This window comes from Rattus norvegicus, chromosome 10 (assembly GCF_036323735.1).
Source record: "Rattus norvegicus strain BN/NHsdMcwi chromosome 10, GRCr8, whole genome shotgun sequence".
NCBI lineage: Eukaryota > Metazoa > Chordata > Mammalia > Rodentia > Muridae > Rattus > Rattus norvegicus.
Genome location: NC_086028.1, coordinates 29,866,928 through 29,883,238, shown reverse-complemented (window position 1 = coordinate 29,883,238; position 16,311 = coordinate 29,866,928). Strand labels below are relative to the sequence as shown.

General features: G+C 43.5%; 1 protein-coding gene and 1 long non-coding RNA gene across 13 annotated transcripts in view; one reads left to right on the top strand and one right to left on the bottom strand.

Moving 5' to 3' along the window:
• Ebf1 (EBF transcription factor 1) overlaps positions 1-16,311 on the bottom strand; it is a 393,351-nt gene that overhangs the window by 107,333 nt on the left and 269,707 nt on the right. For 7 of the 11 annotated variants that reach the window (XM_006246120.5, XM_006246117.5, XM_006246118.4 and 4 more), the window contains one exon: positions 15,000-15,141. In XM_006246120.5, coding sequence (XP_006246182.1) covers positions 15,000-15,141 — 142 coding nt within the window. The remainder of the gene's footprint in view (positions 1-14,999; positions 15,142-16,311) is intronic. The other 4 variants (XM_017596958.3, NM_053820.2, XM_063268302.1 and 1 more) reach the window with 1 other exon arrangement.
• On the top strand, positions 2,013-8,970 carry LOC120095079 (uncharacterized). 2 transcript variants are annotated; one of them, XR_005490166.2, is made up of 3 exons: positions 2,013-2,092; positions 5,605-5,705; positions 8,820-8,970. It is a non-coding gene; the product is annotated as an uncharacterized LOC120095079 (long non-coding RNA). The 2 variants fall into 2 exon arrangements; XR_010055333.1 differs by having other exon boundaries at positions 2,018-2,078.

Sequence of the window (16,311 nt, the reverse complement as noted above, 5' to 3'; positions counted from 1 at the left end):
AGGTTAGTAGCCGGGGAACCACCAAAAGGCACTGCCTGTAGTGGGTCTAGAATTACCACCTCTGCCTCAATGATGAACCACCTAGAGGAGAGGGGCTATGACAAACTTCCCAGCTACACCTGGTATGAATATATGGCTACATTACATGAATGAAGGATCTTAAAGAGCCTTGCTCATCAGCCATTTACAGCAGTCACATGACCAGTAGATGTGTTTGTATGTTCGTGAAGAGAACTGTGACAGACACCTGCCATGGGCATTGGCCCTAAAAGCAGAAGGGCCCCAGAGTAATCTAGCACCGGTCTATGGACATCCCATCCACTCTTTCACAGTGATTCCACACATGTGGCTGTGGACACAGCAGACCATCAAATAAGTTAGCCTTTCCAGATACAGGCATGGCTGTTGTGTCTAAGTAGTTCCCTTCCCTGAACAACTTACAGGGCAGAGCACAGTGAAACTTCCTATCCAGACTTTAGTATGCTGCTAGAATGTGTGCGTATACTCTTTGATCTCCTCAATTCACAAAAATTATAACTAGGGGATAAGGGGTGGTTCCCATTCTGGAAATAGATGGTTCTAAGTTGTAGACCCCACCACCACACCACCACCATAGCCATACACCACAAACACACACACACACACACACACACACACACACACACACACACACACACACAAAATCTACTCCTGTAACATGGACATGTACACATATATAGGCTCAGAGTTTACCCTTCATATTTTATTATCCATGAGGCTAATTCACTGTAATTCAACCTCATAATTTAACCTGTTTAGCCCGATGTAGGAGCCACCATCCACAAATAACTTATTTGATGTTTGATTAATATGAAAATTTCTCTACTTTCTCATATTACTCATATTGCCAGAGGTGAGGAGTTACTGGACAAAAACACTGGTAGAACTTCATCTTCACAGTGTTCTATCAGACAGCACGGATCTTGGGACCACATTTAGATAATTGAGTCTCTAACGGTTAATCATAACTGCCAGTTCTGAGGTACCCTACACATTCCAGGAGAGCTGCTAGGAGTGATACCTTCAAATCCTGCCAAAAATGACTACAAAACAAGCCCTCACAGGAGCAGGCAGGGAGTTAATTCGACAGGAAAAGGACACATGAAGTAGATATAACTGCTGACCTTGGAGTATATGGGCCCTGCCTTAGCAGCTCTTTAATTTATAAGAAGAATTTGCATCCAGATTTTTTTTCTATATAATCTTACTTTTGTCAGCAACAAAATTCTAACTAAAGTTAGTCGAAGAAGTAATGAGATTCACTGGGACATTTGCAAACACACATGTCATTTTAATCTGGTCCTATTTGTGACCCTCACTTACCACCCCTTCATTCTACCATGCCACCCTCTTGCTAATTCAAAATATTATGCAAAACACAGCCCAAGCCAACATAGGACTAGAGGCTAGATTCCTACCCATAATCCACCAGGGCACCAAGCCTATGACTCCTCCCCAAGTCAGCAATTAATTCTGAGTCTCTTGCTGCAGTGACTAATGCTGCCCTTGACTCATCAAACAATAAATGTAAAGCAGAGGCACGTGCATGCATCCTGGTTCTGCTTTGCTCCTAGAGCCAGCAGCAGCTCCTGAGCCCGTCTTCACACAACTTCTGTATAAGCGGTTGGGCAGAAGTGCCCTGGAGAATTTCCGCTGCCATTATGCAAGAGAGCATAGATAGTGACTTTTTAAGGAACCTCAGTTTTGTACTTGAGCTGCCTTTTCAACCTTGCCCAGCTTTTCATAAGCGACGGGCCCTGCTTTTCGCCGTTGCAAATAACTCCCTGTTTGTACTTCTCTTCACAAGAACAGCCGCCGAGGCAAATGAGAGGTGGAGTGAACTTTCATGACTGGGAGCCTTATCATCCTGGACCAGTTTCCTCTCCTCCCTAACATGGCCAGCAGTGCTGCAAGCCGGCGTTTGTTACAGCACAGATGTTTCCGTGGTGATGATCTGTGACGTCACGGGGACAGAAATGTGGATCATCAAACTTAATCTGCCCATGATGAGGGAAGAGGAGTGGGAATTCCATCTCTGTGTAAGCTTTATGAGGTACTGATTCAACTTCCGGCAGGACTGTTCAGGATCTGAACTATCCTGTCAGAACTGTGAGAAAGAAAAAAAATGCATTTGCCTTTTCCAATTTGTTTCTACAACACAATAATTGTGTTCAAAACTAAATGAAATGGGTGCCAGTTCTCACCCTCTTGAGTATTGCTGACTTCCCCCATCCCACCCTAGAGGTAGGTCTGGGCTCAGATACAACACTGCGTGTGGATCCAAGGTTCCTCAGCTCCCAGTCCAGTTTCAGTCTTTACCTCTAGGTGCAAATCCCTTTTCCTAACTCCCAGCTTCTGCCGCTTTCATTGGGGGTAGTAGTTATTTTTAAAAGCCCACTTCACAAGGGCTGCAGTGAATATAAATGAGCTAATTGATGCTCAGAGTAAGGGTGGGGAATAAATGCGAGATGGGAATAAGAATGATGAAGAAGAAAATGATTCCTCTCAAGAAGAAGGGGCATGCATAAATGCAAGCGCAGGTGAAATGGCCCTGGCATTTTTTCCTCAGCAAAGTTTCCACAGTTCTTCACCAGAAAGACCCAGCTTCTGCATGAAGCTGATGGTTTCTAGCCTCGTCTAGAAAACTCGGACCAGTCTCAAGCTCTCCTTGGTCATTCAAGAGCCACTCCCCCTTGCTCATCAAGCTTAACCTTGATGTCTGTGTGTAGACACACTCCTATGCACAACTCTGTGTGTATGTGTGTGTGTGTGTGTGTGTGCATGTGTGTCTGTGTACATGTGTGTGGAGAATCAGCCTAACCAGTCAACACATCTCATGCAGACAGGAATCCCACCCATTGGCACAGTGATGGATGATGACGGTACTTGGCATTTAATGCCTGGTGATTTGAACACTGGTTGGTGCTCGAAGGCTTTCCCATCGATATTGACATTGATCGGTAGACAAGCTCAAGAAGATTATTCTACTCTGTAGATGAACAAGTTGCAGCTCAGAGACATCCACATTTGAGATTTTCAAAATCTACTTTGATTGATGAAGCCCAGCCTCCCTTCAGTTTTGTTGCTTATCTGAAATATCTGAGTATCCTATAAACACAGCCAACGTTCCGTAAAATACCAGTTGTGTAATTCCTTGTCCCCAGTATAGAGGGTGGATACTTACTAACTTTACAGAGTGTTACTATTCGCTTTCCAAGTAAAGTTATTTCTCCCTTAAGACACAGACCCACATATGAACTATAGTAAAATCTCTCCATTTCCTTCTTCTATTTCCAAGTTCAGAAAAATGGCAACCTTGCATAATATCACAGGCGCCAACTTAAACAGAGTAACATTGAAAATGCTGTCAAGCTTCCAAGTGTAGAAACATCTCTATTGTTGCAAGTTCCAAGGGCCGCTAAACACACCCTGAACTTGTACTTCGAATATAAGTGATACCAGCACTCTGAGGAATTTACACGACATAGAGCAGTGTCCTTCCACTTTCAGTTGAAACCTGAACATCTACTTTGATGATCTTCATTAGAGTCTTTTTTTTATATATCAAGAAAAGTATAAAACATTATTAACAAGCCGATTAACCTGACACAAAAACCTTAAAGGTATTTTGCATTTCACCAACGTTTTTTTCCCCAGTCAGTATTGAGTTCTGCAGACTAACCGAGTCACAATGGCCTTCTAGGACACTGCCAAAGTTAAAAGGTAGACAAACTTGAGGCCTGAGTGTATACATTTGCTGCACACAATAGCTTCTCCAAGAGCACTCTTGGTTTAGTGACTTGGGCAGCGGCAGGGTTTACCAATGAACTATAAGGAAGAGCAAGAGATTTGAGGAAACGAAAAGGGGGGAAAGAGATTTTTCATTTCAGAGCTTGCACACTCCTCTCCATGATCTTCTAGACAACGTCAAACTGAGCGGCTGTCCACTCGTGTTTTACAAAGGCAGATCTCATGGCACTGTCATTACTTTGCCCTATAGTCAATGGAAGAAACTGGTATGATGACATCTCTGCTATGAACCCCTCCCTGTCCCTGTCCCTGTCCCCCAAGTCACTCTAGACCAGAGCTACAGATAAAGGATGTGGTTTCAAACAGCTAGGATCTTGCTGCTTAAATAAGCCAGCCACAGAGGAAGAGCATGTGTTCATGTATAAAATATTGATCAATTTCACAGATTGGGATAAGAATCTATTAGTAGCAGAGTTCTGCTTTCATGTTTAGTGATCAGACATGTGTTAGGTGGATGTAGACCTATTTGTGTGCCCATGGTCTAGAGAGTGTTACTTTGGTGTTTCATTTTCTCTTCCTGCCCTGGTGCCGATCTGGTCTGCTTCCCACATCAAGGTTTCTGCTATGACTGGCCTGCACATACATTACAGAAGGGTCTTAAAAGCTGCGTCGCTCTCCTGCCAACTTGCGTGTTGCTAAAATCCTGCAGAGGGTGTCATATTCATCTGATAAGGGTGATGATCACCCAATTTCTATAAAGTTTCATTTCTGTCCACTGAGTATTTCAGGTTGCAGTACTGGCCCAGGGAGCCGGAGATAAGGTGCCAGATAGCGAGATGTGATACCAGGAGTTTTTATCTTAACCCAGAAAAGCGCCTTCCAGTGTATCACCGCTCAAGCCAAGTAACTCACCCTTGGGATTAAGCATAGGCCTGGCTTTTCAAAGTGATGTCGTCAATTTGTTTCAACTGGAGCAAGTTTTACATTACAGCTCAAGTGGCAAGGGCCTCTCTCTACTTTTGAAGTCCGCTATGCAGAGAGAGCTGGATTGACTAAGGAGTGGGAAAGAAAGGTAGCCACGCCCCCCATGTTAGCAACTTGAAAGTCTAAAGGGTACAGAAACAAACTTGACTCTTCATTTATCCACACCCAAATCCTTAACCATTGGCCTCAGTTTCCCTTATTTTTGAGTGGATTCTATAACTGCACTGCCCTCCCCTGGCTGTTAAGAGCATTAAAAAAAATTTTTTTTCTCTATCAAAACACTAATCATTGGACCAAATGCACCATGAGCATTCTCAGCAGTAAAATCTTTTTCCTGGAGACAGGGGCTTAATCTATAGTGCCCAATATTGGACCAGGAGCTGTAGCATTCATCTTAAAATGGAAAGGAAACAGTGGACGTTTCTGTCCAACCAAAAAAGAGAAACTGACACACAGAAAATTTCTAAGTCCACTTCTCAGAAGCGATTCTTAGACCTACACCACCTTTCTCCCCTCAAATGTCTAAGGGTCTATTTTAATGCAATAGTCAAAGAACATACTCTTTTCTGCTGGATTTTTTTTTTCCTCTTTACTTCACTAACTGCTACTCATTCAAAAATGTGAAGTTTCCCTGACTCCTCAGACTTGGCTGGGCCCTTCGCATTAAGCCTTCTTAGCAGTCTGTATTTCTCTTTCACAGCCCTTATCAACATTACCACTTAAATCATCCTAATTAGTATTATTTCCTGTATATACGTGTGGTTGTGTGCCTCCTCTTGCTAATGCCTGCCCCTGCTTTGCTCACCTCTGCCCTCCTCTTATCTAATATAGTAGGCAGAGAGCCAGTGAATATTCATCGACCAGATAAACGGCTGAATGAAAACCAAATGAGCCATCATGGATGGGCTTGCGCGGTGAAAGAACTGAACTGGGTGAGTTAAAAGTTGAGGATTCGTCCAGCCTGCACTAACGAATGAACGAGGCTTACAAAGTCAGGCATGATTGCTGCATCTAGAAGGTAGGAGTGGGAGGAACGGGGAGTTCAAGGCCAGTTTTGGCTCGGTAGCCCAGGCTCAAGGAGACCCTGTCTCCAAAGAACAAGAACCAAACAAAACAAACAATCGCCACTGTACCCACAATGTGCTTCCTCCATGGATAAGAGGCCACGTGGACTCCTGTTTCCTGGGCTGAGCTGGCCTCCATTCCGGCAGCTGGTACCCCATTCTCTTGGGAGTTAAAATTAGTATCAGTAACACACACACAGCCATACCCCCCATCCTATCCCATCCCCACCCCATGAAGAAGGCTCTAATCATGCAAGGACCCAGGTGGAGCTTGCTGACAGATGTTAAAGTTAGAAGGAAGGTAGCAGCCACCGGAAGGTAGCAGCCACCAGCTTCCGGAGGCACCAGGACTTCCTGCCTTTAAGCCTTGTTGGTTCCTGCCCTGCCTTCCCCACCCCTGCCTTCCCCACCCTTCCCCCCACACATCAGCCTCAACAGAGTTGCTGCTCTCTCTGTCATTTGAACTCAAATCCTATCTCAGAAATTGATGGGTGATGCTGCCCTTGACAACACAGTGTCAGCTTAAGTCAGTGTCCAGCTGGTTCCGTGCACATTATCATAATGCACTGCCTGCGTGGACCCTGGCTGACGCTTGCTCTCCATTCAGGTCCTCTCTGCCTTCTGACATACGGATATTGCTTGTTTAAAAAGAAAAATAGAGCCAATGGCTTAGGAGAGGTTTTGATTTTTAAAATCGCTTTGGAACAGAACCTCTACCTTAATGGTAAAATGAACCTAAAAGGCTTTCTTTCAACAACAACAACAAAAACAAAACAAAACAAACCCAAATAAACAGCAAACAAACAAACAAAAAACAGTGCTTATTGGGAAAAAAGAAAAATGAACATCTCCCAGGCCCTTACATGTTTCCTAGTAAATTGAATGAATTGTTATTTTTTTGATCTTTAAAGCCTAACAGCATGCTTCAAACTTAAGCCATAATTTTGCTACGATCCAGTACCACGTAGGCAATTACTTGGTTTTACTGAGCTGCGGTTTTTATTTAAATCATCTAATACTTTCTCTAAGTTGATCATACCCTAAACACTATTGTCCATGAGCATGATTTTGAAGTAGTAGCTGCGATATTTTTTCCCTAATGAATTAAGGTATTTTAGCTTATTTAGGAATATAGCTATTTGAAGGTATTTTAAGTTACACATGAGAATATAGACCTGTAACCCTGGAACTCAGGGACAGAGGATGAGGTATTATGAGTTTCAAGCCAGCCTGGGCTGCATAATGAGGCCTTGGTGTGTGTGTTTGTGTGTGTCCAGGTGTGCATGCCCGTACATATGCATGGGAACGTCCAAGCAGGACATCCATTGGGTAGCTTTCCTCTGTCACTTTCTGCCATATTCCCTTGAGATAGTGTCTCTCACTGAACGGGAAGCTTGTCATTTCGGCTATGCTAGGCTGTGGGCCTAACTAGGCAGAAGGACTATCACCTTAGCATTTGGATAGCTACCCCCAAAAGCTGTGTCTGTAGTTCCTGAAGAAGTAAGAGACATCCTCACAGAATCATCAGAGCTTGGAGGGCAGGTACTTCCAAACCTCCACTTAATGAGGAGGGGACAAAGGGCCAGAGAATTCTTACTTCATCCTCAAAGCCATACATGACAGCAGTAGAGAGCTCCAGCTTAACATATTTCCATAAGTATAACTGACAAAATTAGAGGTTGAAAAGACAGTAGGGTAGTTTAAAGCACATACAGCTCTTGCAGAGGACCCGAGTTCAGCTCTTTGCACCCAGGTCAGGTAGCTCACAGCTGCCTGTGGCTACAGCTCCAGAGTAGCCTGAAGCTCTGGCCTCCTCAGGCACCCAAACTCATGTACGCATGCCCACATATACACATGCATTAAAAAACACGTAATTAAATCTTTACTTCAAACCTAACTGCTGAATGCTGTTCCTACACACCACATTATAAACAGGGGCTTAGGAACAGAACATGGAAGAGTTTTTCTGCATATTGCCACTGGGTGATCCCTTTTGAATTCTCACATGCTGGAGTCTCCAATGAAAAGCAAGAGCAAAGGAGGGTCCTGGTTTGGAACAGTGAACTCTACAAATGAACCCAGTTGGAAGTGTGATGCATGGTTGATCAAGTACGGAACAACAAACAACAACTACAAAAAGCTTCAAAAAAGTCTTGCCAGTTTTGGCCAAAACAAAAACAGACCCCTACCACCACCCCTCAAATGAAAACGTCAGAGTGAACTTATTAAAATAAGTGCGGTTCCTGCATTTATTAGAGCCAACAAAATAATAAGTACTGGAAGTTTCCCACAGTTGACCAGTTGGCCAAGAAATTTTTATAAGAAAGCCTTTGAGCCCTTCAATTTTCCATATTGTTCCTAGCAAGGCGTTCACTAATCCTTCAGTTGCTGTCTTACAAGTTGTCTAGTGCCCTCATGGTTTTCTCACAGTCTCCTCCCTACCTCATATATTCCAGAGTCTCTAAGATCCACAAGTGGCTTAGAGAGAGCTGACTCTGAACATCTCGGCAGGGGAATAAGGTGTTACTCACCTCCTGGTGCTCTGGCTAGTGCTATAGAAAACAGGTCAAGGTCCAGAGATATGGCTCTGTAGTTCAGAGCAGGCACTAGCTTTTCTAAAGGACTTCAGGTCAGTTCCCAGCATGCATCAGGAGGCTCATTGCTACCTGTAACCTCCGTTCCAAAGATTCTGATGCCCTCTTCTGACCATCCTGGAGACCTGCACACATGTACTATATGTGTGCACGATCTGAGCTAACTTTAGAAAACTTAAGATACCGACACAAGTGCCTTAAATCATGTGGAGGAAAATAAAATAATTACCACAGGATAGAGATGAAAATTAATTTAACATACACGCAGAGAGTACCAACAGACAGCAGAGTCGTGGGTTTGTAAATTTGAACCTTAGATCTAAAAGTTACCTGTTATGTGACTCTGGGCAATGTCTTTCTCCTTAACCCTGGTTTTCTTGTTTTTAAGGGAAATAGCTGTGTGCTTGGACCAAGGGACTCGGGGAAAACTCATCATTCACTTTCATACAGTTCAGAAGACGTAGGATCAAATCACAGGTCCACTTCTATCAACTGTTGTGATTTTAGATAAATTACTGAGTTGAGAAGGTACTTTTTTCTCAATTGTTTTACTTCATTTTTTCCTTTTTTTTTTTTTTTCGGAGCTGGGGACCGAACCCAGGGCCTTGCGCTTGCTAGGCAAGCGCTCTACCGCTGAGCTAAATCCCCAACCCCGTTCTACTTCATTTTTACTGACTCGGTGGTTTAGTTTCTTTGGAGGGGCGCTAGTAAGCAATATATGTCTTGTAAGTCAGAGATGCCACAGCCCTTCCTTCTAAAGGTAAAGGTCTCCACCTTCACAACGAAGTCACCCGGAAAACTCTTTCTAGGTAATGTATGAGAGAGCAAACTCAATAGAACAAAACTGTCCACAAAAAAGAACTCTCAAAATGCTGGGCTGTCTGTATCAAACACTCACACTCCTGATGACTTGAGAAGTAATCAGGGAGCCAGTTCCAAGGTGCAGCCAACTCCCTGGTGAGCTTCCAAAGCCCAGCAGGGGAGAGCAGAGTTATAAGCAACTGCACTATCTTGCCCCAGGCTTTCATGAGACCAGAGGAGGCCACATAATTGACACTGAGTTCATCAAAGTCCTGTTGGCCCTGCATACCATATCATAATTACCCCAGGGAGACCTAGGCTTGACCTAGTCCTTTTGCCTGAGAGAAGCATCTTTCCCACTCTCTGATTACCCAAATCACCCAAGCCAAACATCCTCGCACACATTGTTGTTCCTTTTCCTTGTAAAAGTCTCTCAAGTTTGGTCATAAATGAGAAATCCCTAAAAGTTTTCCCTGACCTCTAACAAATCCTTTGTCTAGTCTTCTATGCTCTGGGGTCATTATTTAGTTGCCAATTTTGTTTACTGTCTCCCTTTCCCATTTACATAATAAATGCCATCAAGACAAAGGCCATGTCTACTTTATGCTACTCTACATAGTATAGTGTCATTCAATAGATGTTTAGGGTGAGTAAAGGGTTTGAAATCCACTTCACCGATATTTTATTCATTGGGTAGAGATCTAGAGATCTCTGTAAATCTTTGTAAAAAGCCTGGACTCTTCAAGCCCCCCACCCCCTACGGAAAGGCCACTGTCCTGGCTGCAGTCCAGAGTTCAAAGGAGTCTAGAAATGGCCCAACTAAGTGGGCATATATGCAACTGAAATTCGCATAAGCCATACAGCTACTTAAAGCCAGTTAGGACGGCCTGACTCCAGATCTCCAGTCAGACAACTGGATCTTTCGAAATACTTTTCAGGGCACTTGAATTCTCCTACATACCCCCAGGGCCATATCACATAAGTTTTTCTCAATCTGGGGTAAATTCTCTAAACTCAAATCATCTGTCTCCACATGTCCACAACACATTTAAATACAGCTGGGCACAGGGGACACAGTGAGGCTGAACACCCTAAGGCGAGCAACAGAAGCAAAAGCTGTCCCGCCTGAAGCCAGAGGCTTTAAGAAGGTTACATGCTAGAGAGCAAGACTAACACCATATTGCCAGGAGAGGGGACCAAAAGGTCAGACCCTCTTTTAGTCCTTATAAAGCTGTAATTACAACTGGGGACATGATCCATTGAGCCTGTCACCATTCTTTATTCTCCAAAATGCAGTTTAACTGAAGCTCACTTTTATTTTGATTTCTTTCATTTTGGGATCCTGGCATGTTCGTTCATGTCTCATCTCTCTGTAAGTGCTTTGAAGGGAGATTTAATTCACTCATATCCAGTGACCACAGAAGCTAAATAGTTATCACTTTCCATTTTTAAAAAGCACGTTTGATTTCTGTTTTTGTTTTCAATCTCTATTTGAGCCGCAAGGCAAAGTAGGACCTCGGATCGGAACTCATGACTATTAAAAAAGTTCTTTTATGAAAAACTCAATTAATATCATCACTGTTTTCTCTTTCCTTAGAAATAGAGAGAGAGGTTGCCCAAGCTCATACGAGCTGGGGCTTTTTGTTCTTGTTGTTGTGGTGGTGGTTGTTGTTGTTTTGTTTGTTTTTAAGCCCAATATGTAAAGACTACAACCAGCAGAGAAGACCCCACTCCTGGAAGAGACCCTACAGATGGGAGTTCTCTAATCTTCTTTGCTCTCCTCAGTTGTCACATAGTAAAAGACATCTAAGAGTCTCCAAAAGGAAAGGGACACAAAAGAGAAAAAAAAACATATGCATGTCCAAATTTTATATATATATATATATATATGTACATATATATATATATATCCTAAAAATGAGCATTTAAACTGCTTGTCAGACAGCTCCCTGACAAAGCCACTAGAGTGTATTCACAGGCATTTGCATAAATGCTGCCGGTGAGTTCACCATAGCTGCTAGCGCTAATGGTACATAAAGTAATTTAGTCACTTCTGCCGGCATTCTGTGTCAGGATGATGAGCACAGGCACTCTGCCTTGTTGCATATTAGATCATTAGATAATAAAGTGTTAGCGCATGCAAGCTGACAGGGTCCCTGCACTCTAGCCCTGTGAGGACACAGCATCTTGCCACAGGGGAAAGAAAGAGAGAAACTGATGCCACAATTGGCCTTAAATTCAAGTAAATAGAGCCTGAAGCTGGAGAGGAGCCACACTGATAACAGCATTCCCGAAGCCCTCTCAAGCATTCCTATGCACAGTCCCTGCAAATGTGCCTGAATGGCTGGACCGGAAGATGAGGTAGACATGTACGTAGCAATGTTTGACAGTGGCCACCATTCAGGCCCCCTGCTTCCAAACCTATGCTTTTGTAGAAATTAGAATCCTGAGAGCAGTTGTCTGCAAGGCTCCCTCTCTCCACAACTGTACATCTTCCATAAAGCCATTGCTTAAAGCAGAAAGCTCAATAAATGTGCCTATAAATATCCAGCCACAGAAAAATCTTAGTATTTATGAATGGAGAGGAAAATGGGAGGGAGGGGGGCAATTACCATGAGCTACAGTGTTCCAAGTTCCAGCCTCTTTGGATCCTGCAAGATTCTAGGAAATAAATCTGCCTTTGTCATCCCTCATATTTGAAATCCGGAGACATTAATCTGAGCCCTGGAGCTCCGAGTGCGTGGGCCATCCAGGGAAGACTGGGTATGGACATAAACCATGATTCCTTTTCTAGAAATGCAGAAAGATCAGCCACAAAAGGGACTTTCCTCCCAGTGGTACACCAACAGGCTATAAATAGAGATGTGCAGTGTTGCTCAAAATAATTCAGGCTACCTGTAAATGAGGTGGGGAAAAGACCCACAATGGGGGATGATGAGGATTCTACAGGTCTCAAGAGATGAAGACAGACTGTGAGCAGGATAGAGGGGGTGGAGAGACAGAAGCATGCATTGGGACTGGTCCTTAAAGAAGGCATTTTAAATAGTATTTTTTCTGATGGAAAGATAGAAATATTATCCCCCAAACCAACATGAATTAGCATGTAGGTCCACTCCCACACAGTACCAACAAGAGAGTTGGATAGTCACCCTTGGCAGAGGAGATATTTATGCGCGCGCTTGAAGTGTCTACGTGAGTGGGTGGTGATGCATGGCTACTTAATTCACTCTGCAGAAAATCATATTTCTGCATTGCTGCACTGTCGGTACTCAGGATCTGAACATGGCTACCTTTTCATTCTACTGGAGGAAGTGGAGTCAGGGCTTGATGAGTGTGAAGGACACAGTGTGTAGTGACCTCTCAGTGAAACAGCCATTGCTCTGCAGTAAAATGTCACCACCATTTTGAATAAGGCTCTTTGTAGACAAGCAAACGAAGCAGAGGAAAGCATTTCCCTTCAATCTTGAAATAAGATGATGTCCCGGCTAATACATTATTCTGTATTCTTAAAGAGGGAGAGTTGAGCTGAGACAACACTTGGATGTGTTCTGATCAAGAAACATCAGTGGTTAGCATGGCCGAAGTGTTGTGCTAGGGGCAGAAGGGCCTGTCTTCACTGCCTTTACCCTGCCCACTTGTCCAGGGTTGGCCCGAGGCCAGAGTGAGACATCTAATAGAATTTGGGATTTCTAGTCCCTACTTCAAGACTTCTTTCTCTGCAGCACCTTAGCACCTTGCAAAACAGTGCCGCTGACCTCTTCGGAGGCATCCATCCTAGCTGCTGGCTTCTGCTTTGGGATCTTGGTTGCAGGTATAAGTAGTGTGGTGCCATTTCATCGTCTTTGAAAGTGTATTTGCAGGTATAAGTGGTGTGTGTGTGTGTGTGTGTGTGTGTGTGTGTGTTTGCTTAGATATAGTTTCTCTGGTGCCATTCCCCCTTGATTTTAAGACAAAGTCTCTTTGTTTGCCTGAAAATCACCAAGGTAGACTAGGCTGCTTGTCTAGTGGGTCCCTGAGATCTGCCTGTTTCTGTTTCCCCAGAGCTGTAAGCAAAAGCGTGCAATCAGAGTTGGCTTTCTGACGTGGGTTCTGAGGGTTGAGAGCAGGTTCTCTAGAGTAAATGCGTTATTGACTGATCCATCCTGCCAGTCCCCTCCTTATTTCCTAAGGGCAGAAATGGCAGCTGGGCATGGGAGCTGTGTTTAGAACTTCTTCTGAAACCATGACCTACAGATCTCTAGCTGACTGTTAAGCTTGTCTCCAAATCAGGAGGCTCCTATTGCAACCCACCAGCCAGGGTCAAAGCAACAAGTTTGATCCCAGACTCAGGCTCTCCAAACCACACCTGTGGATTATTTGTCAAGATTTCCTTCTTCCTCTCACCTAAGCACCTGTAGTCATGCACTGCCTTCTGTGACTCCAAGGGTATTAAGGAGGCAACATTACTGTAAAGTGAGGATCAGAATAGTTGTAAGTACAGAAGTGAAGCTCGGGATGCAATCATGGGAAGGTGTTTGAAATGTCCTCTTGCAAAAGGTAACCTCCATCCATCTTCGCACTAATGAAACATAAAGCCTCTGCTTTGGAACCATGGTGGTTTACTCTTGAAAGACTGTAAAGCTGGGTGTGGAGAAAATACCTTCTAAGAGTATGACACTGAGCTAATTAATGAAAATGGACTGTTTGTGCATTCCTCAAGCACAGGTAGAAAAAAGTAGGCAAAAATGATGACAGGGGTGTATTTATTAAATTGGGATGCTGGCAGGGAAAGGGAGTTTTCTACCTTACGAATTATGTCATGGATCTCTCATGGACCACAGTCAAAGTCAGGCTCTGGGATGATAATTTGTTTGGCCATGTTCTCAAAAGAACCCTGCTGACCTAGCTAAAGAGGAATTGTAAGAGGGGGAGGAGCAGGTTGAGTTTCATTTGAGGAGTGGAATCTTGGGTGGGTGGAAAGATGCGCTTATTGCCGAGACCCTCAAGCAAGCTTTTATACGCACACCCAAGCTGACCCAGATTTCGTTAAAACAGATAACAGTTCCTTTCTTCCAGTCTTCTCACGGATACCACTGACTCCCCATAATCCTCAGCAGTAGTGATTTCTCCCTGACCAAAGTCTACCTACAAAAAATAGGCTATGGCACATGATGAGAAAGAGGGAGTTGTTGGCAAAGAGTGTTAAAGGCATAGGAAGGACATTTGGCCTAGGTACCATACCCAGAACGAATATCTACCCTTGACTCTAAACCCGATCTTCAAACAAAATCAATAAATAGTTACAAATATGAAATGGAAGGGTTTTATGGGTGTTTTTGACCTATTTACCGATTTACTCAGTTTGGAGTCAAAAGGGAGCTCAAAACAAGGCCATGGTCCAGGTCTCTCCTCCCAAACTGAAAGACATACCAGCATTCCAACATAGACAGTCAGGCATGCAACCAAAGCAAGTGTGCTTAAAAGATGTGCCACTGGGGTTGGGGATTTAGCTCAGTGGTAGAGCGCTTGCCTAGAAAGCACAAGGCCCTGGGTTCGGTCCCCAGCTCCGAAAAAAAGAAAAAAGAAAAAAAAAAAAGATGTGCCACTTTCTCTAAATCCTCAGCTTCTTATTGTACAGGGTCAAAGAGCAAAAAAGCATCAGCACTGTTCAACGGGAGACTCAAAATTTGTAACAAGAGAAAATGTGTTGTGGTGGAGGGAAGAAAAGAAATCACACAAAGTCACAGTTACAAATAGCAATGCCAACCAATGAAAATGATTCGCCTACCATGTTCCAGATAAGAGGGCGTACCTTCCGAGGGGTCAAGCCTCCTAGCCCTCCGCCCGTGTTTGGAGTTATTGTGGACAAACATGTTATCAGAGACTGCCAGGACATGGCCATCCACGTTGACTGTGGTAGACACCACGACCTGGGGACAGGAGAGGGAAAATGAATGAACATTTTCATATAAAAGCATTGTGGGAAATAAACACAAGTTAAATAAATAACAGCTGGGAGCTGAAGAAAATTGCACAGCTATTTCACATAATAACTGGTGCTTATGTCGCACACGTCTAACAAGAGGCGCTACTGATGAGTGGGTCTTCTGCATGGAACGCTTTTGATGCTGTTTTAAGTAAAATTGCATAGTTTATAGTTATACAGAAAAAGGTACCCTGTTAACCATAATTTTTACAAGGCGGTCTTTATTAGCAGATATATATATATATACATATATGTATACATATATACATATATATATATATATATATATATATATATATATGTTGCACAAGGGTGGCTGTGTTTCACCTAAATTACCCTTCAGTTTAGACACTGAAGTAGATATCACAGTAGATCATGCAAATAAAAGTCTTTTAAATCTTTGGAATACCTCCTCCCCACCGTGTCAGGATTAAGGAGATAGGGAAATGAAAAAGGAGAGAGGTTGCAGTGGAGGCTGGGATCCTCTTGCTTTTCCTTTCCCTGGGGTCTTACTGAAGTTTCTTAGGCATTGTATTCTTTCGTCCCATGTTAGTTTAGTGAACCAGAGCCAAACTTCCCTCAGAGCTAATATAACAATGTCCCCTGCCCCTCAAAAAAAGGAACCCTTGCTAATTAGGGGTCTTGGATCTAGAACTGCCCCAAGGCCAACTCAAGATGCCCAGGCCACGTCTAAGGGTGACTCAGTCTGGCTTGCCACAGGGATCCAGGAAAAGGTGTGCCTCTGAGAACTTTGAATAAAGCGGTGAACAGAATTGACCTACATATCTCCTTATATTAAAAGGGGAGGGGGATTAAAACTGAACCCCACAGAGATATGTTTATTCATGTGACCTCTTACAACCAAATATAATAATTGACTGTAATCGCAGCTTTGGCTCCCAACTCATGCTCTGACAGGGGGAACAGCAATCAGCCAGCTCCTGTTTAATCCACCTATTATGTTGACTAATTAACTTTGCCCGCTAGCTTATTTCTTCCTCCATTATCAGCCACTGTCAGCCACAAGCACCTAGCAGCATAGGGGAAACCTCAGGCTCTTTGATTGATCACCAATAGATTGACATGCAGATTAATTTAATTAGAATCACCTCAC